A 23,955-nucleotide genomic window follows, 5' to 3' on the forward strand; every position below is an offset into this window, starting at 1 on the left:
GCTGAGTGACTGGCCCTAAGGTGGAATCAGAACTGGCCCTCTCCCAGTTTCCAACTGGTGCCTTAATCATTACACCAAATTAGTGCAAAAATTGCACTTGTTCATCTTAACAATTTGTTTAGTTTAGCATTAAATAAGCGATGTTTCATTAGATTCCTGAAGTATAGCTCTATGATACCTCCTAAAGATGTTACTGAATTGTAACTTAATAGAAAGAAGGATAAAATGATTAAATAAAGGATTAGAGGATAATAATATGATTATCTATATTAATTATTTCAATTCTGTTCCAATGTAAATAAATTGGAATCTAAGTTTTGTCTGAGGTCCACCTATTATTTTTGGTGCAATGCAATCAAACATCAAGTGTCAGTCTTGAAAATTAAAGCCTTAGTTCCAAATCAGAGATCTGCTGTTCCTTTTTTTCCCTCCTCTATAATAATATGGAGGAAACTGAAGTAATCATTTATGATGACATCTGAAATAAGAACTGTGATTAATTCAGCTATAGTGTTCTTCCCTGTTTGATATCTTTTATATCTTGGACTATAACTTTTCTAAGCAGCAGCAGAAGGGGACTAGCTGAAGATTTTTAAAAACTAAATGTAATTGCTTTGGTTCCATATAAAAACCACAAGATGCAATTGTCTTAAAACAACAGAAGAGAGGCTTGTGTAACAGTAATTGATATGTTTGCATTATATAATCTCCTGCCCCCCCCCAAGTAATTTATTTTTTATTCTTCAAACAAGTAGACTATTGCTCATAAGTACAATTTCCAGAAGCTGTCAAGTGCAAAAGCCTTAATCATACTTAATCATAAGTGAGAATAAATATTTTAAAATGTGATTCCACAATGCACATTTGAGCCTAATAGGTGTCCCTCTTTAAGTGATATATGAAGGTGCTGTTGGTAAATAAATCAGATAGGTTTTACATTTCTATCAGTGATGAACTCAAGAAATGTCAGTTAGATACATGAAAATAGATATTTTTTAGGAAGTCACCTCATTTAAAAGATACTTTAATATTTTTCTTAATCCATATTATTGGAAGTACTTTCATCAGCCTTGCTACTGGTGTCTGTAACCAGCATACTTCTTTTCTTCAAGTATCTTCCCACCCCACCTCATTCCCAAACATGCACAGACACAGAGTAATATTGTGAATGTTTAAAAAGGAAGTCATGTAAAAGCATATTACGTGATAACTGATGCAGTATGTAAACTCTCATGCTGACTAATATCATATAGTATGTTAACAAATATTTCTTTCCTCCCAAAATTTTCCAGAGTTTGGAGTTAGTGCCAGACATTTGAAGCTTAAAATCATTTTAATCTTACCAATTGCATTATAATAATAAACTGTTACATCATCTTCAATTCATTCAATTTTCAAATACTAATACTAACATATAATATCTTTATCCCACTTTGGAACAGGATTACATTATTTTTACATATTTTCTGAGAAAATAAATTAAAATGAAAAATAATAATTTAAAGGTTGTATTTTCCCCACATATACTGTTCAAGGGCAGAATCCTTTTATTCATTCAGACTTCTTTTTACAAGTTAAATTAAATCTATTAAATTAAATCTATATTTTCTGTCAATTGAAATCCCTTATGCTTTTGACACGATTTTCATCCTCTTGTGATAGCTCTTTCTCTAATACTTTCTCTAGTAGTGGAGTATTTAATAACTACAGCTACACTTATTTTCTTATTTAAGACATAAGAAGGAAAAGGAGCAGGAGGAAGAGGAGGAGTTGGATCAGATGAAAAACATCCTCAAGCACAGGTTCCATTTACCTTTAGATAATTCAAGGGAATCCATACAGCTCATCCTTTTGCTTAATTTTGATTCTAGAACCCATTCTGCTATTGGTTATGGCCCCCTGCGGTATTTCATCCATTATAGCTGTTAATAGAGTTGTCATCAGTGAGCTTTTCTATACTTTCTACAAATTACCCAAACCATGGCCTTTATTGCAAGATACTTTATTGCAAGATAGCAAATTAATCCTTTCATTAAAGTACTATATAAAGGAGTTCTATTTTTTTTCCACTCTGCAATTTGTTTTGTTTGCAGTAATCCATTAACCTTTTTGACTTACCTTTTCTTTTTAACCTAAAAAATGAATGGGTGTTGTTCCAAACACACATTCTTTGAGATGCTCTATTAAAAGCCTTTCCTGGAACAAAGCAAGGCTATATATCATCATACATCAAATGGCACAGGATAATGGCAGCATAAGTAAGGGTTGTGAAGGAAATGCACATTTTGGATATCAATCTGTCCCAATGTAGGTTGATAATGACAAGTGATGTTCAACACATCCGGAAGACAAAGAATTTAGGGTGCTGAAACCCCAATATTTTCTGCCCTTTTTAAATGTTTCTGTTCCCCCAATTAAACTTTGTCCTGTACTGGTTATCTTGTCTAGCTGCCCATTTACAGGGGTTCTTAAAGGTTTGTGAATCAATCTGAATTTTCAAAATTGCTGTATAAATATGATCTAAAATATGATCCAAATTCTGAAACCAGTTAAATAGAACCTTATTAAATGAGTAAAAAATATACTTGTTCACTTGTCAAGGAAAATGATATAAAATACGTTATCACATGTTAAGTGATATTTTAGGCAGAAATATTGAACATTCAGAAGGGTTCACGAAACACCAGTGTATCTTCAGACAGGACAATCCGTGCTAATGAATGACAAGTATTTTTCTAGTGCTGTTTTGAAAACTTCCACTAAACTATAATTGTATAACCAATATTTAAACTTTAAACTGAAAAGGTGATTTTCTGTCTCAAATGTAAGTAAAATTTATATTTCTGGTGTTTGAGTTAATTTTTCTTATTACAGTCCCTAAAATGAAATCAAAATTACTGAGGACTCATGATTACATTAAGACTTGGAATGAAGGACCTTTGTCAAAATGTATGTATGGCTCACATCCCTACCAGGCCTGGATTCCCATAAGGTGTGTAGACAGGGGCAACAAGTAATCCAGAACCTATCATTTTAAATTTTTCACATAGCTTTTGGTTGTCTGAGATGGTACTAGTGACATTAGGCTGACTGAAGTACTAGCACTGTTCAAGAGTGTTGAATAGTTATGCTGAGTCTGCATAAGGCCAGCCAGAATTCCAGCTAATGCCACCAGTTGGGACTCTCTCTAGAATTTTGGTGTTTTCAATGATGCAGTAGGAATTTTAAATAGAAAGTGTACAGATGTGCAACTTGCATTGTCTGTTAGTACCAAGGATGAGATGTACAGAATATCAAACCTCTAACTCCTGGAGTTTGCATAAAAATCACCAGTCTTCATTTTTAAAGATTTGCCAATGTGTTATAAGAAATAGTCTCTTATTTTAATCTCATTTGACTAAGATTATTCAGGAAGTAACAGCTATCCCTGGTAGTTACTTTTTCTCAGAGTAAATGGGCAAATATCCCCCTACTCCCACAGAACACACAATTTCTAATGGAAAATGTGGATAAGGTTTTGAAGACTATAAAGAAGCCTTGATACGCAAGGTTGCTATAAATGAACTGGAAAACAGTTACAGGTAGTCCACAACTAACAACAATTGAGCCTAGAACTTTCGTTGTAAGTTGTTGAGGTCACTAAATGGGCCACATGTGACCTAATGTGATCTATGGTCACCAGGCTATCATCATGGTGGTTAAGCAAACCATGTGGTCAAATCCAGGATATCCGAGGGAAGGTTTCTGCTGGAAAAGAGCAAAAAGAAAACCTTGCAAATTGTGGTCACGTGACTTGGGACACAACAATCAGTGAGTGAGTTGCCAAGTGCCTGAAATGAAGTCATTTTGACCACAGAAGGTGTTTGTATGCAGTCGTAATTTACTTATACTATTTATGAGGACGGATTGTAAACTTTGAGTACAACTTTGAATGGTAGCTATATGACCGATTGTTAGCTTGTCAATAGGTAAGAGTATCAAGAGCAAACATCAGATGGGAAAGGGCTGCACCTTAGGGGTAATAATCATAATAACCATTTATTAAACCTGTATGTACAAGTGTTTCAACAGGGGTAATTTCAAGACAAACCCACCCCAATTGCTTTTGGGTACTTTAGCATCCTTGCATCCTCCATTCACAAATGTGCATTGCATAGTAAAACATAGTCTCAGTCTTATTAAACAATACTTTTATTAAAATATTGTTATACCAAGTGGAATGCTACAGCAATCTCGGTATAGGGCGGCATAAGGAACAGTCAGGTTTACATTTAAATATTTAAGATAACTTAAAATGCACCAAAAACAAAACAAAAACACCCCTCACTGTCTGGCAGGAAAAAAAAGTTCACAGCACAAAAATATTTTAAAAGGAATACCAAATATTAATATGAAATATATTAAGCTGTGCTTCTCTCTCATAACTCTTTGTTTGCTGTTTTTCACTTTGTAAACAACACACAATAGCCACATACCGTTTTTACACATTTATGGAGGGATTTTTTTTTCTTTTTTTCAATGCAGTTGTCCAGCAAATGCATATGTTTAAGTAGGAAGCAGAGGAGGGGATGAAAGTGTATGATGGTGAAATCAAACAAAAGGTTTGACGGAGTTAAGTAATGCACTCATTTGAGAGTTGACTACTGTCAGAAGCCAGCTGTCAGTAGGTAGGAGAGAGCAAAGAAGGCTGAATGCAGATTTTGGAGTGATTCCAAAGAAAAGAAAGGATGTGCCTTTAACAAATATTTTCTCCAGATTCTTTTGAAAAACACAAATTTGGGACACAACGTTGTTTTCCATCCCCATGTTCAAACACACATCATTCCCACAAATGCCATTTAATTAATTATAAAATTATCGCTGTCAGCCACTTCAAAACATCACCAATTTAACCCAAACCTCTGCACTCATACTCCGCCTTGTCTCTCAATGCAGTTTTGATTCACTTTTCCATTTTTTTACAAATAGAATAACATCCATTCTTATTACTAAGAGATCCAATTGTAATCTTGCTTTAGACCCAGATGGAATTCTCCATCAAAGCCCTTCATCCCCCATACAGCTGTGCTGATCTACACCACACAGAGATGTATCCAGCTTAGAAGAGGATAATTTGGCAATGGCAAGATAGAAACAGAAACAACTGGTTCCTGGCTGCCGCTCAAACAAAGACTAGGGAAATTCCAGTCTAAAGCATCATGGGAAATGGCTTCAAAGGAAAGGGAATCTGAAGGACTGCAAAGGCGGATATTTAACTCACGACAAACAGGATATGAAATTGGAAGAAAAAGGGGGGGGAAGCAAATATTGAAGAAATCTGACAACAAAACAAAATAGTTCTGTGATATAAGCAGATCTACTGCAAATATTAGAACAGAACAGAAAGAGCCACAACAGAGGGACTGTGGCTTATAGAAGATATTTACAAAATAGCGGCATTGTTTTGTTATCTCCCTTCCCCTCAAGATCTATGATAGGTCGTTTTCCAGATCATCACTTGGACTTCCCAATATTTGCAGCAGTTCCTCTGCTTCTGAACTGAACAGTGGACTGAGTTGGGGGAAGAGTACGGCAAATAGAGTCTAGCCATACCAGCACCAGACACCCCTGCTTTTAGTTTATACTTCAGGTTTGGGCATCTGCCAAAAGCCTTGTGTATTATGTATATCACCTCTTCCAGTGCCAAACTTCAACATGCCACCACATCTAGGGCCTTACCCAGGCAGCATAAAAATCCCACTTGACTTCCCAGTTGTATTCCCATCTTTTGGGAAAAACCAGCAGCAGAGGAAAAAGTGGAACAGCTGCCTTGATGTAAGCATTAACCTCAATTCATAGCCCCTGAGTTGTTGTTCGGGTACTGCAGAACAATTTTCCTAGAAGGCACTATCCAAACTTGGGTATCTCCCACAGTTGGAGATTCTCACCCTCAAATCAACTATCTGGTTGCTGATCTCTTCCAGCTCGTCTTGTAAAGTCTTTAGTACTGCTTTCCACAGAGCATCCTAATTGGTGAAGGGCTCCTCAGGCTTCGTGCGCTTAGTCCGCTACTGTCTCCTGAGAAGGCAGAAATCCACTAAGGCAGAAAAGAGCACCTGGGTCTGGTCCATAGAGGAGCTCCTGCACCTCAGATGAGAATCTCCACCATGTCTGACAGGTCGAAAATTTTAGCAGCTGGCATCTCTGCAAAGAAAAACAGGCCATGTTACTACAGACATTTGGAGGAAATACAAAGCTGCAAGCTACATTTGGCTTAGGTGCAAGACAAACCACTTGTAGCCCTAGTGTTTGTCATAGCAAAACTTTTCATTTTGGTGCCACAAGCTAAACTTAAATCAGTCTTACAGACAAGATTTGAAAAGTAGATTTTGTAGCTGTAACAATCCCAAAGGCTGCAGTTATAAACTGGATTAAAGTATGTTGCTTATCCATGAATACCAAATTCATATATCCTAAACCAGAATTCATGACCTGCAAATCAGTGTTGGGTGTTCAGACATTACACTAATCAAAACCTGAATTGGTTGAAAGATAGGCGGCTATATAAATGTTTTTAATAAAAAATAAAACCAAGAAAATCTTTGTGTTCTGCCTAATATGAAGCAGACATATGGGAAATACATCCAAACTTGATTGAAAACTCCTTGATCACTGATAAAATATGCAGAATATTAATCAATTCCCAAGACTACGTTATTTATTAGGGACATGGGTTGGAGAAGGCTGATCAAATCTAGTTCTCTGTATAAATTCTGAATATAATTTTATGCTTATAAGAAACTCCTCTTAGGGTCATGGCTTTGGTTTAAACTAAGGTTCAGCCCTGGTAATCACTATAAGCAATTGCTGTTTTAAACAGTGGGTAAATAGACACTTCTGGAATTTACCGTTGAAGAAAATATGACAGTGAATACAGAGAATTTAAACACCCATTTATTATTTAATGTCTGTCTCTTGCTCTTCCTACATCAGCCCCACCTACTCCTCCAGGATAAGCCTATGCTGCATTGCATGAAACTCATGATTAGTCACTATGAGAAGAATCTTAGTCCTGGTATTTGGCCTGCTGCGGCAGCACTGTGTTCACCTCTTAGTTATGTAAACCCTCACAGGCATCTCTGGCAGAGAAGGCAGGTCACTGGGTATACTATGAATATGGCTACTAGGAAGTCTAAAAAAGAAGGCCAAGCTCCGTAAGTTCACTCATCAACTGGTCCTTACCTAGGGAACTTGCTGCACCACTGTTTTTTTCAACATGGAACCTGGACTCGTCACATGAAACGTTTGTGGGAAGACCTTCAGTCTGTGTACTTCCATCTTTGCTGCCATGTTTGGTGTGGAAGGGGATACAAGTTGATGGGACAGTTGCTTCTGCTGAAGCCTTGAGTGCTGAAGAACCAAAAAAAAATAATAATTCTAGATCAGTATATCAAATTAATATTGTTAAGGGTTCACATATTGCAAACTATGGTTTGCCTACTTTCTGAACAGAATAACTAATACTCTTGTCATAAACCATGCAAGCCACATCCATACAAACCATTTAAGATTATGTATAATGTATGAACTCAGCCATCAAGTAATCAGTAATATTTACAGATAGCCCTTAATTATCAACAGGAAAATTGCACTCTTTTATATTTTCTCCTATTTATTTCTAACATGAACATCTACAAGAAATAATTAAAAAGATATCCTGCTAAACCATCCTAAATATGTATTCAGCCTCTCGAAGTAGGCTACATGGATGGAAATTCCACAGTGAGGCTTCTTAATGACCAAGAGAAGGCAAAGAATTGTAGATAACCAATTTATGATTCTAATTAGTGGCCAATGGCCTCAGAGAATAACACAAACTAGAAGGCTAGGAATGTGACATTTGGAATACTCTTGCAAGGAACTTTCCTAAAACCAGTTTGCCTTCACTATACTGTTTTACTGGATCTGCCAATCGTAGTTTGCCCTAACTCTATTGGTCTGATAGCATGTTACATTTTTATTATCTCACACAGTTTCACTTCCCTGATCTTGTCAACCACAGATTTGGAAAATCTGAAGTGAGCCAAAATCACTTGGTAAAAGCGTAAGGGTATGGGAATGGAAAAACAACACAAATACTGTAAATATAAAACCAGCATGTTTCTTAAAAGGCCTAAGTGGAATCATTGAACATGCAATCTAAATACATGTAACTATAGAATCCTACCCTTGTTCTCTGGATTGCTCTGGGAATCACTTTCACTGACAGAGTTTCCTGGCCAACATTGCATGCCAGAAGCTGCAAACACTGATGGCACTGATTTTGCAGGTCGTAGGGAGCCCTGATGAGCCTTGTTGGGGTCCTTCCGAGAGCGCTGTTGCAGCACCTTGATGACTGCATCCTTCTCAAGGATTTGGGCATGAAGTTCTTTTAACCTGGGAAAGAAAACGAATAATAAGGAAACCACCAGCACCACATCACAATTTGTAGGAAGCACCCAACAGAATGTTAAAGTCTAGCAGTTCAATAAAGCCTTTCTTCCAAGCACCCCTTAACCCGTGCCCTCCTGTTGCATTTTGCAAAAAAGAAGCTGCTGTTGATCTGCTCTCTTTGCCATGTTTTGAATGTTGTTTGGTAAGAAAGCCATTTTTTAAAAAAATCAGTGCAGGATAAAAAGGATAAATGTCTTTCTATCTGCTGGGCCTAAGCCTCTCGGAACTTTCTCTAACAAGACAAACCTGTTTTCCATCTCCTGATGCTTGTGGTTTGCAAGCAAAAGGTCTTCGTCAAAGCTGCTGTTGGGAGAATGGCGTGGGGAGTGATTGATAATGGTGGTGTCCCGTTGTGCAGCAGCTGTGGCAGCAGCATCCATAGCAAACTGTCGCATAGTACGCTCCTCCAGGTACTTTTGCTCCCATTTGGTCATGTCAGCCTCCAGGGCCAAGATTTTCTCTTCCCTTTCTCTCAGCTGTTCAGAGAGTATGTGGGCATTCAACTCAGAGGATCCTCCACCTGGGGCTCCCATTTGCCTCTGGAGTAGCAAAGCAAAAGATAAAGATAGAGATATATATAGAGAGAGATTGAGATTCATTTAATATGTGTTTGGTGCTTCTACAAAAGCAGTCCATTCCAGCATTTAACATAGTAGGCCCAGACCAAGATGAGGCACATGTTTATGGCATCTCCCTTGTATTCCACTATAGCTTACCAGTAAAAATCAGGCTTAAAAAATTTGGTCTAATGGTGTTTCCACATAGCAAATTACTTCTGCCTAATTCAAAGCTTTTCTTTCCAGAAGTAAAATTGACTAGAATCAACCACAGATCTGCTAGATCAAAAATTGCCTTCTGCTCCACCTTGCCCAAGGATATAGAGCTAGAATGGAAGTAGTTTTGGAACTCCAGATTAAAAGAAATATGCAAGAATTAAGCATATGGTCCAGGGAGTTTTTCTCCAGGAGATTCAGTATATACCTTATATTTCCCATCACAGTTTGAAGGGACTCAACTTTTTCCTGATTGGCTCACATTTGGATCATCTGAATCTAGTAAAAAGTTGCTTATCTAAAAAGTGTTTTAATTTTTTTAAAAAAATACAGATTTGATTTTACACCCAGTCACTGTTTTCATTTAATTTCCTGCTCAAATAGGTGTTATTCTTGATAATATGCATGATTTCCTTTTATAAAATCTTAACATTTTATGATTAACAAAATTTCAATAAATGCTAATTAAAAAGATCAACTGATAAACAGATTGCTAACTATTGCCAAATAAATTATTCAACTTCCACTTGTAGAGTACCGTAATAGCCTTGGTATACTTGAATCCACAAATTCTTAGATCATTACTTTGATTAGTTGTGTAAAAAGACAGAAGAGGAAGTGTATCTTCCATAATGTTGTTTAGACTTGTTCCACAAACATTCTTCTATTATTGGGCTTGAGATAATACTACTTGAGCATTCTAGAGAAACATTCTTCCTAAGTTAATGGACAGTAAAATCATTGGGTCTTTAGAAAGGAGATCAAATAGGACAAAAATCCATCAGTTTTGTGGTTACTCCAAACTTTCAAAACTGCTTTCCAAACTTAGTAACCAGAATATTCTTTATCCTTTTTTGCCATTATTACTTGGTTCTTCTCTTACCTGCTGAGCCCGCAGTATCTTCAGCTCCTGCTCTAAGCGGGTCCGGAGACGCAGTTCCAGTTGCTCACGCTTTTCACATGCAGCCTGGAGCTGGCCCAGGGCCTGTTGCAACCGTTCTACTTTCTCTACGTATGCTCGTTTCTTCTGTAGCTCATCTTCCATTTTAACAGTGCGGGCTTGAGCACTGCTCAGAGCCTGCTCTAACAGTTCAGCCCGCCGACGTTGATCTTCATTAGTGCCATGTAAACATGCAATTTCCCGCTGTAACTTTTCCCTTTCTTGCTGATATTCATAGTCTGAAGACAAAACAAAGAGGAAGTTTGGCATAAATCACAGCTATGTACTCTTTGTAGTCAAGGGAAAGCCATATTTCTGACAGAGTATCCTTAAAGATAATTTTAACTGTAACACACTAAGTCCAGTTCCCAAGTTTTTAGATGAGAAATGGGTATTGCCTTCATTTTCTATAATCTATTGATTATTTAAATAATTCCACGACAGGGTTATACAGGGCTCACACTTAGGAAACTATCAGACTTGAGGAAAAATCACCGTTGTGCCATAGTATTTTGATCTTACACAACGTTCCTATTATTTTTTTAGCTCATGCTTCATGCCATGGTTTTCCATGATGTGATCATAGCTGGGGCCCAACAAGGTAAGATGAAGAATTTGTGGGAAGTTGAAAACCATGCTTATGTAGAACAGATACAAGAATTCTGTACCTTTCCAGATGATATTGGATTATGATTTGCATCATCCTGAATCATTGGTCATATTGGCTAGCAATAACAGGTATTGGAATATGGCAATATATGAAAGCCACAGATTCTCTGCCATTGTTATAGAGGAATATATTTTATGCCCTACATATCTGGAAATCTATGTCATTTCCTTCCTCTTACCCTATCCTACACCAAAAGTTAGGGAAGCATGACTATCTCTAGTAGTTTCATTCATGACTCTGCAGAGGGCACCAAACAGCTTAACCCCAGTCTCAGAAAGACTCTAGCATTATTTGTAAGTTTTCCTTATCTTAAAAGAGACCAAAGTGTGGTGGCCAAACTGCCACAATAATTATATGTGGAAACTAAATGATAAGGACATGATGCATACTCTACCACTTAGTCATGATTTGCTGAAACGATCAAGAGGTAGAGCCATTCTAATGAAGCAGACAGAAAAGTCATAACCCTTCAAATAATAAATGGAGATTCTAATTCTAAACAACAGGATGGCTGCCTAAGTGAAAAGCAGAGTTTTTTTGAGTAATTATGCAAAGGATTACTGTTTCCCACTGCTGTATTTATAAGGCCAGGAAAAGAGCTACTTCTTGCAAGGAAGCAGGGCTAATTTTCTGGAAGGAGAGAGGTGGTTTCTTAAACTGGCTGGGCAAAAGTTGAGTGTAAAGTACATTCCCTGCCAACTTCAACCCCCATCACCAGGCCAATTTTCATCCTTTGGCAACAAACCCTCTTTTCAAAAATCCAGAACAGCAGCAAGAAACATCTTGGACCTCAGACTTTGAGAGGAGGGAGTATAGCTTGTGTGTTGGAACAGCCAGAACAGCCATTGGAATGCAAAGAATCCAGGTCACACTGATGGTTGCTGTGATTAATGGCTCTAGTTGAAGTGCCAAGAATAACTTGGCCCCCTGGGGGGAACTGCAAAAAGCTTCCAAAGGAGGATCCGCCTCCTTTTCAATCTTAAAGGGACCACAGACTTATCTTCTTCCCAGCTTGTTTGAAGCACAGATACAAGGAATAGAACACTGCTATACAAATGAAGAACTAGAGATTATGCAGCAGTATACTATCAGAAGGGCACACGTGGAGTAGAAATACAGTTGAAATAGCAAAAGGTTTTCAAGAGGCTTACTTTGAGCAACAAGTTTTGCCATAGTTCCTTGATTTCCGTTTTGGTTTTCCTGTGCTCGGTTGGCCATTTGTTTGTTTGCAGACTCTAATCGCTCTATAACAAATGGAAAGAAAAGACAAGATTAGAACATATTTCAATGTTCAAATATTCATGGATTTCTAGAAGGGCACAGACAGTTATTTATCGCTTGCCAAAGGTGCTATTGTGCTAACATAGTTGGGGGGCACAGCTGCTAATAATGGCACAAATATTGCTTTAGAAATAAATGCTTTATTTCTTAGAAATTTAAATAAGAACAATATTTCTCTGGATTCCAAGAGCTTTATAAGATTTACAGCCTGAAAAATAACTAGATAACTTTTTGGAACCTTTCAAGCTAAATGATTCAGTTCAAAAGTGATTCTGAAAAACTATCAACAAGCCATGAAGGTGTCCTGCTCCCCTCATCTCTTGGTCACAATCTGCCTTTTAATTCCGATCACCATTAACCATTGTGCCAGCGGGCAGTGATGGTCAACTCTTTTCCTCCAATGCATAAGCACAATCTTACCACTAAAGAGGAAGAAAAGCCACCTGCAACAGCAGATGCACCAATCTGAGTCTCAGTGGCTATTGAATCAATGGCTGTAGCGATATGAACCTGAATACTTCCTAGCCGGATTGTGTTAAATGGTATATAGGGTGGTTGCAAAGTATCTGACCAGAAATTTCAAACACAACACACACCACCCAAATTTAGAATTTGACCTTTCCAAATTGCCTTACCTTTGAGATCCCGATTGAAGTCTTGCAACCTCCTCATTTCCCCATCCTTTTTGTTTCTCATGGTTTTCTCCAAGGCTTCTCGTTTTAATGATGCTTTCATTAGATTTTCATAATCTTCTGAAATTTGTTGAATTTCGCTTTCTAACTAAGTATGAAAACCAGAACATTTGGGTTAAAATATATCTGCATAATAAAATCCATAAATTACAGGTAGTCCTTGACTTACAATAGTTCATTTATTGACCATTCAAAGTTACAACGGCACTGAAAAAAGTGACTTATGACCATTTCTCACATTTACGACTGCTGCAGTGTCCTGGGATCACGCGATCCCCTTTTGCGACCTTCTGACAAGCAAAGGCAATGGGGAAGCCAGGTTCACTTAACAATCAGGTTACTAACTTAATAACTGCAGTGATTCACTTAACAGCTGTGGCAAGAAAGGTCGTACAATGGGGCAAAAATCAGTTAACAAATGTTTCACTTAGCAACGGAAATTTTGGGCTCAATTGTGGTCGTAAGCCAACGACTACCTGTATAATAATGAGTATTTCTTCAACAACTGAATTTCAAAATTGCACTGGAATACAAATTAAACATTTCGTAATAATCAAAACTCATTATCTGAACATGAAATCGAATGCAGTAATCTTCAGTTCAAGAACCAAATATGCATGAGTTAGGAAAGCCAGCTTCTCACAACACATAACTGTACTAGACGTTTCTTGATGTTATCACTCTCTCAAGCCATTGTTTTCGTATTTAAGTTCTATCTAAATAGTTTATTCAGTCAGTCATCATTTCCAACATTTTCTATTACTAGACCAAAACACCTAGGCTGTGTACTGATGCTAAAATATTACTATAATGATTTTTTATTAAAAATAGTATTTTATAAATATAGTATTCTTATTACATGTTGTGTGTATATATACAGTATATACAACACACAAGTGGTTATGAGGAAATGTATAAAACTGTCATAAAAACCTTAGTGAGAAAACACATTAGTATTTAAAGCAATTTAAAAGCTTTAAGGAGGATTAAAATAACCATACAAAGGCTAAGTCAGCATCACTGCCACCTCCTTCAAGATAATTTAAATAAGCCAATTATGTTATTCTGGTTTCTCAAATTCCAGTGTATCGTTGCTCTTTTTTTCATTTTACACCATTTACTATATTTCTCAGCCTGTTTTGAGTTGGGGTTGACACCTGCTGGATAACAGCAACAATATTCATTACAAAAACTATAAACAAGCAATGGCGGTTGCATCTTTTTGCTATTCAAAGAAGTTGATAATATAACTGGGCCCAAATGATCCTAAAGTTGTGAAGCAGTAGACAGTAAAATCATCACATTAGGTGTTTACAATTTATGAGTGAGAGGTCTTCAACCTTTTGGGCACCAGGGACCAGTTCCATGGAGAGGGGTTTTTCTGAGGACTGGAGGGTGTGTGGTTTTGGGTGCTGCCTGCATCTCATGGATGGGGCTTTGCTTGTTTATGCGGACTGGTTGCTGGCATGCTGTGGCTTGCTACTGGTCCACGGACCGGGAGTTGGGGACCCCTGACCTAGATCATATTACACTGTTCTATTACAATACTTCAGGATATGCTGTGGGGCTTTTTTTTACTCTCTTTTTTTCCACACATCTGCCCTATTCTTCCTTAGTTCCAACTGGCGTGCAGTTTCATATTCCATTGTTACCACTTTGCTACTTTGCAGGCCTGGCATATTCCCTCTGCAGACCCTCCCCCAAATAACTCAATGGCTTCAAGAAGAGTATTCTCGCCCTTGGCTGAAGCTAGGCTGCCACAGCCTCTCTCTCTGTGTTTCTGCACAAAAGCTTCTGTGTCTTGCCCACCAAGAGCCCAGGAGGGAGGGCCAGATAACAAGAGAGCACAACTGTTAGCAGAGGAGGTGAATAGACTCTTTTCTCTTTCCACTCAACAACTGCTTCAGCTTAAGATCAGTTGGGTCCTGTTAGCTTGTGCTCCACAGCTGTTTAAAAGGGAGGGGGAGTAATTGAAAAGTATTAAAGGAGATGGTTTTCAGGACAGCTGTTTCTGGGAAACGAAAGGCAAAAAGGAGAGCATCTGGGGAAATGTTACTGAAAGCAAAGCTCTATGAAGCACTATGATGAGCCCTCTGCTCTTCCAGTGAAATCATGATTGTTCCAAACATAATGGCTGGATTCACAGGTAACTCCAAGCCCAAACAAATCATAGAGTAATAGAACAGGACAGAGGTAAGCAATCTTTTCAGTTTCCCTAGATCTCACAAAAGCTCTTACATGATAGTTGTATGCAAGAAAGTACAACAAAGAACAATCTCACAAGATTGTTTGAGGCAAGATTTTGGAAGATCTCAGCACTATTTTAATTATAGGGAAACAGTGGTGCTGGGGGGAGGGGGTTTAGTGGCTGTCAAGTTGCTGATCCATAATTTTGTGCTGTCAATTCAAGCTTATCTGAATTACCATGCCAGAACTTTATTTTGCTTTGCTTAGCAGAATGAGTGAACCCAGTTATTGGGATTTGTAAAGCATGATTTATGGCTAAGTGTCACACTTGAACAAAGTTACAGTGGCTTCTTCAATAAACTATGGAAACCGTAACTTAGTGTAACTTGTGAATTGCTATTTCAAAATGGACTTGATATGCTTTTTTTAAAAAAAATCAGGCAGATAATTATTAAAATTATCATACTTGACGACTTCAAGTAGCAGAAAATGCTGCGTATGTTTTTTTTATTTAATGGCCCTCACTACTGGAATGGAAAATCCTACCACACATAACATGAGTACTTATTTGGGACACATGAATCAACTTTCACCACTGACCTTGCATGCCTTCATTGAAGTAAATAATATACTGTGATTAAAAAGACCAATTATTGGTCCTGATAAAATACTGTTTTTTATGTGCCATTTCTGGTTTCTGAACTCCAAAAGGCCTGCTTTGTGTGCAATGAACAATTATAACTGTTGTATAACACAAACTTATAATAAGCAATTCCATCTAAATGGTGTGGGAATGTAACACCAATCAAACTTTAAAAATGGAAACTGACATAATATAAAGCACTATATTATTTCTAGCATTTTCTTTATTTCCAAATAGGCATTCTGCAACAAAGGCCCCATAAAGATTCTTAGAAGACAAAAATGGTGGATGGCTATTTCCAAATTCAGTGTTTTGTAATTATGCCAATCTGTTCAGAATACAAAAATCCAAAAGAAAATGGTGATGGTAATGAACATGCTGCTGCATCACATGAAAATTATTGTGAAATATTCTGCAATATGCTCTCAAAATTCCAAACATGCTTATTAACCTGAAAAGACCTGCTTTGGCCCATCAACCAAGTTTTCCTACAGTTGGATAACTTAAAACCAGATTCTCCACTCTTGCTGCCAAGATAGATGAGAGACAGTTAACAGATATCCTTTTCTCACACTGAATAAGGATTTAAATTTTATAAAATTTAATTATGACTATGACTTTGTCCTTGACTACAATAGTTTCATTTTCCATGACAAAATCTGTATTAGTCTGCATATATTTTGATTAGATAGATTGGCTAAAGTAGAGCTATGCTTGGTCTTTACCTTTTGAATGCGGTTGGCCTTTTCATTGTAGCTCTCCAGTTCCCTCCGTAACAACTCATTTTCTCTTTGCAATGTCTCATTCTCTCTTAACAACTTCTTATTCTCCATCAACACAGCTTCTATTTGGGACAAGTGATTACTAGTAGAAGCAGCCTGAGTTGCCATCAAAGTTGCCATGCCAGCTGAAGTGAGTGATCCCAGATGGTTATGGCAGAGAGCAGCCTGTTGTGGCAAGAAAGCTTGGGACACTGGAGTTTGCATCATCCTAAAAAATTAAAAGATGAAGAAATTAAAGATACATACTTTCTAAAAGGAAGGCCCCAGCCCTATATGTAGCAAAGCTCAAGTATTTGGGTCAGCCATATGGACAACTTAAATACCCTGGGCTTTAAAAACTCTACACCAGTGATGGCGAACCTTCTAGAGACTGAGTGCCCAAACTGCAACCCAAAACCCACTTATGCATTGTCGAGTGCTGGGTGGGCGTGGTCCGCTGGATGGGCGTGGCTGCGGTGGTAACAGCAGACTGGGTGGGACTAAAAAGTTCAATCAATCAATTCCAACTTTGCAAAATCTTTTTTTTCCCCGTGAGAAGTTGAAATTGACTGATTGAACCTTTTTTTTTTTGCACACGGCAGCAGAGACCTAAAGTGAAATGGTTTTATAAAACCCAGCTGAAGGCCTAAGACTGGGATGACGGCGCGCATGTCCACAGAGAGGGCTCTGAGTGCCGCCTCTGGCACCCGTGCCATAGGTTCGCCACCACTGCTCTACACCTTTAATATTTGTTAGCTGAACATTGTTAGCTAACTAAACTAGGAGAGTTTTAGAACATAGAAGATTGGATTAAGATTTCCACATCTGATGCAAAAGTCTGGACAACCACTAGATGGTAATTGGGATTTCTCTTTGCTACTCTTTGGTGTCATCCACATTTTTTCAGTCCTAGATATGGTAGCCTAGAGTGGGTAAACCATTCAAGACTGCTTTAAATTCCAGTTATCCACTAATAAGATTGGCAGTGCAGCATTTTTGATTACTATTTGCATAAAGGCTCCTGATAAACCTATAAATGAAACCTATAAATCTGGTTTCATAAAGCATGGATTCCATAGTACAACCAATGCTATCCAGTTTATTATTTGCACTTTAATCCTTAATTCAGTGTTTTGTTCAACACTGCTATGCCATGCTTTCATTTTTTCCATTTTTTTTAAAAAAAACCCACCTCTGATTAGTCACGTTATGCTAAGCTATAAACCCACATTTATAAGCCACAATGAGGTTTTTACATTGCATTAAGTCAAAACCATATCAAACATATGTCTTTGTGTATTCTGTGAACCCTTTCTTTATTCAGTTTTCTATTGATTGCTATAACTCCACAGTAAAGTTTCATAAATATTTAATCAAAATTAACGGCTACCATGATCCCACTTGACTAACTCCAAGATCCATTAAATTCTAGAATGTTCAAATGTATAAACAAACAAGTTAGGTTTAGAGTTCTCTCTCCTCCTGCTCTTATGATTAAACTGCTATGCAGGTAGCAGCAAATTGAAATTCGTAGAATTCAACATGGATGCCATTCTTATGCACAAAGGGGAAAGTAGTTCCTGAGAAGACATAGCCTCATCTAACTAAGGCTCCTTTGATGCAGAGTTATTCAGACATTCTTGTGAAGTGATCCTAGAGCAAATAAGAATATATACATCTTCCTTTTAGCACACAACTGCCCCCCACCTTCTTTTGTTCCTAGGAAAGAACCAATTTCCTGCCTCCAGCATTATCTCTTCCTGCCAGTATTCGCTAGAGGTTGTCTCCAGCCAGAAAATATGTTTCAATTCCCCCTCCATTCTCAGTAAGTCACAATGGTGAGTGGCAGTTGTAAATGCCACTCAAAACCAGCTGTAAAACTCTGATATTCTAAGCAAATAGGAATGTTCTTTATGGGCCAATTTCAAAAAACAAGCAATGTCCAAGCGTGGCCCTCAGCATTCTCAGCCATTGGTTGCTGCACAATTCATGAACTTAGGAAAAGAATTACATGCTAAAGAGATAGGATGTTCAGATAAGCTTCCTAAGTTACACAAGAGGTTTAACTCTGATTCTTCCTCTACCATTTTTATAAGAGTGAACTGGATGATGAAATGGAATCCTGAACTATCCCCTCCCAAAGCAGAATCAAATGGCCTTTGTGCCTCTTTTATAAAGCTTGGAAGAATAAGGCATGTCTGCTATAATTCCTTTACATTTTCCCATACTATCTGAACTAGTTGCTTCTTTATCTTTGGACAACAGTGGATGCCAATTCTTTCTCACATTGTTCATGGAAGTTGTGTGCCCAATCTGCCCTAAAATTAACAGAATCTCTCTACAAAGCCAAAAGAAACAAACACAAATCAAATACAAATCTTCTTCCACAAGGAAAAGTAAAGTTGAGGGAAGAGGAGGAGCTAAAATTGAAACAAGATACAAAAGTTTAATTCCACACATCTCCACTTAGGGTAATAACCATCCATGGTAATTTCTCTTTGGAAAAAAAGGTGCTTTTTGCCAAGATGGAAGGGATTAGGTTTAAGTCAAATTAATGACTAACTAGAACACAATCCTTTGAAAAGTATCCTGTGAAATTGCAGCTTTCAGCATAAGCAAAGTAATATAAAGCTAATACAAAGTTACCTGACTTCAGGATGTTGAAATCCTGGACCTTCTCTGTAGTGCTGCCTGGGGTCAGAAAGGTAACTTTCTGGTGCCTCCTGTGAAGGGATTATATAAGGATATTCTGGAGGAGGACCACGGGACTCTGATGCTTCAGAGGACTTTCCTCTAGAGAGACAGAGTTGGTGGTGTCTGGAAAGTTGAGGGTAACTGTGAGAGGAACTCATGTGGTTCTGTGCTTGAGTCCCATTCCTTTCCAGGGACACCTGCAGGAGCTGCTCACTGAGTGACCGTACATGACCGTGTGTCAGCTCTTTCAGTGACTCATCCTGTGGTTTGCTGTTAATGTCAGAAGCATAAGTCCTGCGCTGTCCTCCTTCTATAGGTGCTCCAGACAAGGTGGCCCCAACATGTTGTCCTGTGGCATAATACTGAGACTGAGCTTTGGCCTCCTCATAGGTGGGAAGCTCTTCTCCCTTATGCTGAGGATGGTAGAACCGGTACATGTTATTCTCCAGGTAGAGGTGGTCAACATGGTGCTCCTGGCCCTGGGGTTCTTGTCGCGTTGATTGCTGAACCATTTGGCTCTCATCCTGTGTGAGACTCTCAAGGGAGGACTGTGGGCTCCCACTGCTACCTCCTCCTCGTAAGGCCTGCTGCTGTATGGCTAGGAGTGTACGATTCTCAGTAAGATTGCCATACCTCAGCTGCTCTTGGATCAGGCGGTGAAGGACAGTTCCAGAGGACTCCTCAGCTGTCCTCATTCTCAGCTAACTGGTTTGTTCTTAGTGCTTTCTGAATGCACCAAAACAGCAAACAAACAAAATCTGTTTCTGGAAACTAACAGCCACTGTCCAGCCAAATGACCCTGCAGAGGGAGAAAAAAAAAAAGTCATGAGGTTGCATAGTGCAATAAATTCATTGAACAAGACCACTACATTCCTATTATGTATATTTTTGAACAGTCTTTTGCAATGTGGTGTTTTCCAGACATCCTTGACCATAATTTGCATCACTCCCAGCCAATATGGACAACACTCAATGCAGCTGATTGGATCTGTAGCCCAATAAATGTGGAAGGGCCAGACTAGGGGAGGCAATCTGTAGAACAATTGCTTTAGAGAAAGACCCAATGTAGAAGTTTCTCAAAGGCTTTCTAGCTTATGGCCACAAGGATATAATGAGAAAATATATTAACATGTGTTCATTTGTTGGATTTTATTCAATTCATTCATTTAGATTTGCTGTAAGCCTGTCCAAAGGCTTACATTGAAAATAAAGTGCACATTTAAGTGGAGCCTACTTTCAGGGATTCTTATACATTCTCTCTATATAAGGTCTGCTCCCTGTGTTTTTGATTCAGAAGCACATCTTTCTAATTTTAATTTTAATAAAGTGTCCTGCTCAGGCAGGAAACCCTATACCATTTCAGACACATGGCTGTCCAGTCTCTTCTTAAAAATTTCCAGTGTTGGAGCATTCACAGCATCTGGAGGCATTTTGTGGAAGTGTGAAACAAAAATTAATTGGATTTCACAGTGCATGTGGAAGTGCTCTTTTAAAATGTTGTTTTTCCATGCAACAATCATATGAAATAGGCTGTGGGTGATTAGGCCTATAAACACCATCAGGAACTGAAGCCCCACTTCCTCAACCTTCATCATATCCAATATTTTGCCCAATAAAATCAGTTGCACTAAATCTGAAACAATACTTAACTATAAAAAATGGAGCTTGCTGACATTCTCCAGGAATGTCTCAGAGGTTATCTAGATAGCCCTATTAAAACAAGATACAACTCAAGTAGTAAAATTCTTGGTGAGTGCTAGTTAGCTTTGGAAAACCTTCCTCAGTTTTCATAAGGGCTATTTAATCTCAGTCCAGTAAATAGCTAAAATCCTTTTCTTTGCATATGATTTTATTCTAATCCAAGATGAAAAGCAAAACAAAAACTGTATAATGTTCATAGCCTTTAAATAAAAGATGCCAAAAATAAGACAATATTGATGTTGCACAGTGGCCAAAGTTGATTTCTACAAGAGAACCACAGCTGAAAATTAACCCTAATCTCCGATTTGAAGCCCTGCCTTTGGGGGGAATTAGGGAAAGGAACTCTGGCTAAAGGCACTGTCTTTAGCCAGATTTTATACTCTGCAATGCTGGTGCTAAAGAATAAGGGGACCATACAAAAGGCAAAATAGGTAACTATAATTAAACTATTTGGAAACAGCGCTATTCTGGGGAAACAAATAGGAGTCAACGAATTGGAGTGAGGCTGAACTCTTCATTTTATAAAATTATGATGCTATAGAACTATCATCTTGTTTAAAAAGGATTTTTGAAAGAAATGGACTGTCTGATCAGCATTTCTTTTGCAGATTTATTAATCATTACTCTTCAGAAAAGAGATTTTAAATGTAGAGCGTTCTGAAACAAGAAACATTTCTGCAAAGCTTCCCAGAAAAATATCTGACACGAGTTCTATTAAAGCAACACATTCCTGAGAAATATTTGCAGCAAGCCAAGGAGAAAAAATTAAATGCTCCGTGAATCTTCATAACGCACGCACTAACAGCCCAAAGAAAGGAAAGTTCCGACTCATCACCCTGCAAATAGGCTGATGATCCAAGGAGCAGACCCGTAACTTCAGTCTTAGGTTGCAATCCCAAGTATGCTTTCCTCAACACCTCGCTTTTCCCTCCTCAAAAGCTTCTTATTCACCCATCCCTGAACCCTCTGCCAATTTCCCTAGAAATGGCTAAGTGGAGGAAATGGCGAAGGTTTGGCTTCTACCTCTCCTCCCTCCCAGTCCAAACGCAACGGAGAGAGAGCGCTCACTCGCCGCGCACTCAGCAGATTGCCATCTGCGCCGTCTTTCGAGTTTCCCTGCCCGCTCTTTGTTTTCCAAATAGTTCTGCGCTGACATCACAGGGGTTTGGATTGCAATTAACATTCCTGCTAAGTGAGAACGCGAAGCATCGGGCAGCGGCAGGCAAGACAAAGCCAAGGCTACCGCTCGCGGGCTATAACTCTCCCAGCACCTGCATTGCCAGCAAACCGCTCCTACCCACCCGACCCCACCCCGTCGCAAAGAACAGCAGCTTATACTGCTACGCTCCCCACCAAAGAAGATTTCGAAACGTTAGTATTGTCATTTTGCAAGCCAGTGGAGCAACTGCACAGGGAACGGAGGGCCATGTAATAAAGTTGCAGGGAAAGCGAACGGGCAAAAGATGCCTAAGGGAGAATTTTAGGCCGCGAGATAAAGAAATAAAAAAAGCAATAACCAACGCTTTGGGCTCGCCGCTCTGCTCCGGCCACCAATTCCCTGAATGAGCAAAACGGCCATAATTCCTAAAAGGGGTGTCCGACCTGGAAGGGGCATCGCTTTACCCGACGCTCCAGGGAGAAAAGGCTCCCTGCTTGTAGCCGCTCTCCTTCAAGCCGCGCGGCATATGTCACGAGCGTCTCTTGCCCCCTCCGGACCAAGCCTCCAACGGCGTGAAACTTACCCAACCATAGCAGTCGGAGTGGCTCGGTGACTCTGCCGCACGATTTGGTATCTTTTCTGGCTGCGGAGCGGCGAAGAAAAAGGTCCGTTTGAGCCCGGCCAGCGCAGTCGCTCGTGCTGCTGTCCCGGGCAACTGAGGGAATGTAAGTCTCTCTCTCTCTCTGTATGTGTGTGTGTACGTGCGTGCATGGAAGCCTAGCTTCCTTGCCCAGAAGTGCCTGCCTGTGTCCGCCCCTGCTGGAAGGAAGGCGACTGCGCGCCGCGCCTGCCTCCTCCAGCTGCAAGTAGAGCCGAGCAGAAAGAGGCTGGGCTGCGCAAGAGGCTGATGCTATGTCAGGAATGCGAGAGTTTTCAGGTTCCCCACTGGGATCAAAGTAGGCAGTTCGTTTTAAAGAGCTTTGCCGTTGCAGTTGTGTTCGGAGCCAAAGGCCGGAAGAGGGCGTGCTCCAATTTCCCCAAGTCTCACAATACAGGCGCTGCCTAAATTCAGCAGCTCGATTTAAGGCTGCCTCGATCTTTGGCTTCCATTTATTAGAGGCGCTTTCCTAAGCCCCAATGGCTCGGCAGTGGAGAGTTGCTGCTTTGAAGGGCACCGAAAAACCTAATTTGGCTAAAATGGAAAAAAGGCAAGAATGGACCTTGGGGATTTAAGGAGGGTCGCACATCATCAGCTTTCCCATAAATAAAAGCTGCTGTATTAGGTTATATAAAAAAAGGGCTCAGCTATTTTCCTTCCTACCGGTATGTGTCCTGAAATGAGATGAGTCTGTTTGGAATTTATTCTTAAACGTATCAGGTCAGAACTGGGCTCCAGGCAAGTGCTTCCCCAGTCTCAGCCACTCTTCCCCATATAAAATATGGGTGCAGGGACTTTCCAAGGAAAGGCCAAGACTCATTCAACAGAATGAGCAGGAAAATTCTACAGTGAAACAAAGGTGATTTCCTAGAAACTGAAATAAGTAAATGATATACAATGTAACTTAAATTTCTTCCTCCACCTAAAGGCTAATGAGACCAGAGTGTAAAAGCACCTATCTGTAACATCAGTTGCACACTCAGTGTGACAACCCTGAATTTCTCACGGTGTGTTAGTGTGGTTTTAGAGTTGGTAGTTGGGAGGTTTAGCTCAGACAGACACATCTATGAATCCAGGTAGCTTGTTGCATTTTGCAGTTTGCTTGGCAAGCCTTGTCTTAATCCCAAATACATTTGTCATAATCCCAAAGGAGAAGGAAGTTATATTCTTAATAATGAAGTTCTTGGCCAAAGAACTTTGGGATCACTGGCAGTTCAGGAATCAAATGGAAATAGCTTGACTATTCAGGACCTTCTGACTGTGAAGACATGCAAAATATTTGGCAACTCCACTTACATGCGGCACAGACATGTGATGCCATTAT

General features: G+C 39.1%; 1 protein-coding gene across 1 annotated transcript; it reads right to left on the reverse strand.

Moving 5' to 3' along the window:
* Window positions 1-4,173: 4,173 nt before the first annotated feature.
* AMOTL2 (angiomotin like 2) lies at window positions 4,174-22,890 on the reverse strand. Its single transcript, XM_039360094.1, has 10 exons — window positions 22,557-22,890; window positions 19,066-19,912; window positions 16,384-16,648; window positions 12,772-12,916; window positions 12,007-12,099; window positions 10,129-10,424; window positions 8,719-9,011; window positions 8,207-8,415; window positions 7,222-7,389; window positions 4,174-6,183 (listed from the first exon to the last, which is right to left on the reverse strand). The coding sequence occupies exons 2-10, from the start codon at window positions 19,806-19,808 to the stop codon at window positions 6,128-6,130; spliced, it is 2,268 nt and encodes a 755-aa protein (XP_039216028.1). The 5' UTR covers window positions 19,809-19,912; window positions 22,557-22,890; the 3' UTR covers window positions 4,174-6,127.
* Between the last annotated feature and the right edge of the window lie 1,065 nt (window positions 22,891-23,955).

Source organism: Crotalus tigris, unplaced genomic scaffold (genome assembly GCF_016545835.1).
Source record: "Crotalus tigris isolate CLP2741 ecotype Arizona unplaced genomic scaffold, ASM1654583v1 scf7180000019154.1569036, whole genome shotgun sequence".
NCBI classification, from domain to species: Eukaryota; Metazoa; Chordata; class Lepidosauria; order Squamata; family Viperidae; genus Crotalus; species Crotalus tigris.

What these genes read in the sequence shown, in the direction of transcription:
- AMOTL2 (XM_039360094.1), bottom strand. Translation starts at nt 19,808, where the DNA reads ATGAGGACAGCTGAGGAGTCCTCTGGAACTGTCCTTCACCGCCTGATC. An exon ending in AGATACTGCGGGCTCAGCAG is followed by an intron (nt 9,012 to 10,128) that starts GTAAGAGAAGAA and finishes TTGCTACTCCAG; the next exon opens with AGGCAAATGGGAGCCCCAGG. An exon ending in CATCAGGAGATGGAAAACAG is followed by an intron (nt 8,416 to 8,718) that starts GTTTGTCTTGTT and finishes TTTCTTTCCCAG; the next exon opens with GTTAAAAGAACTTCATGCCC.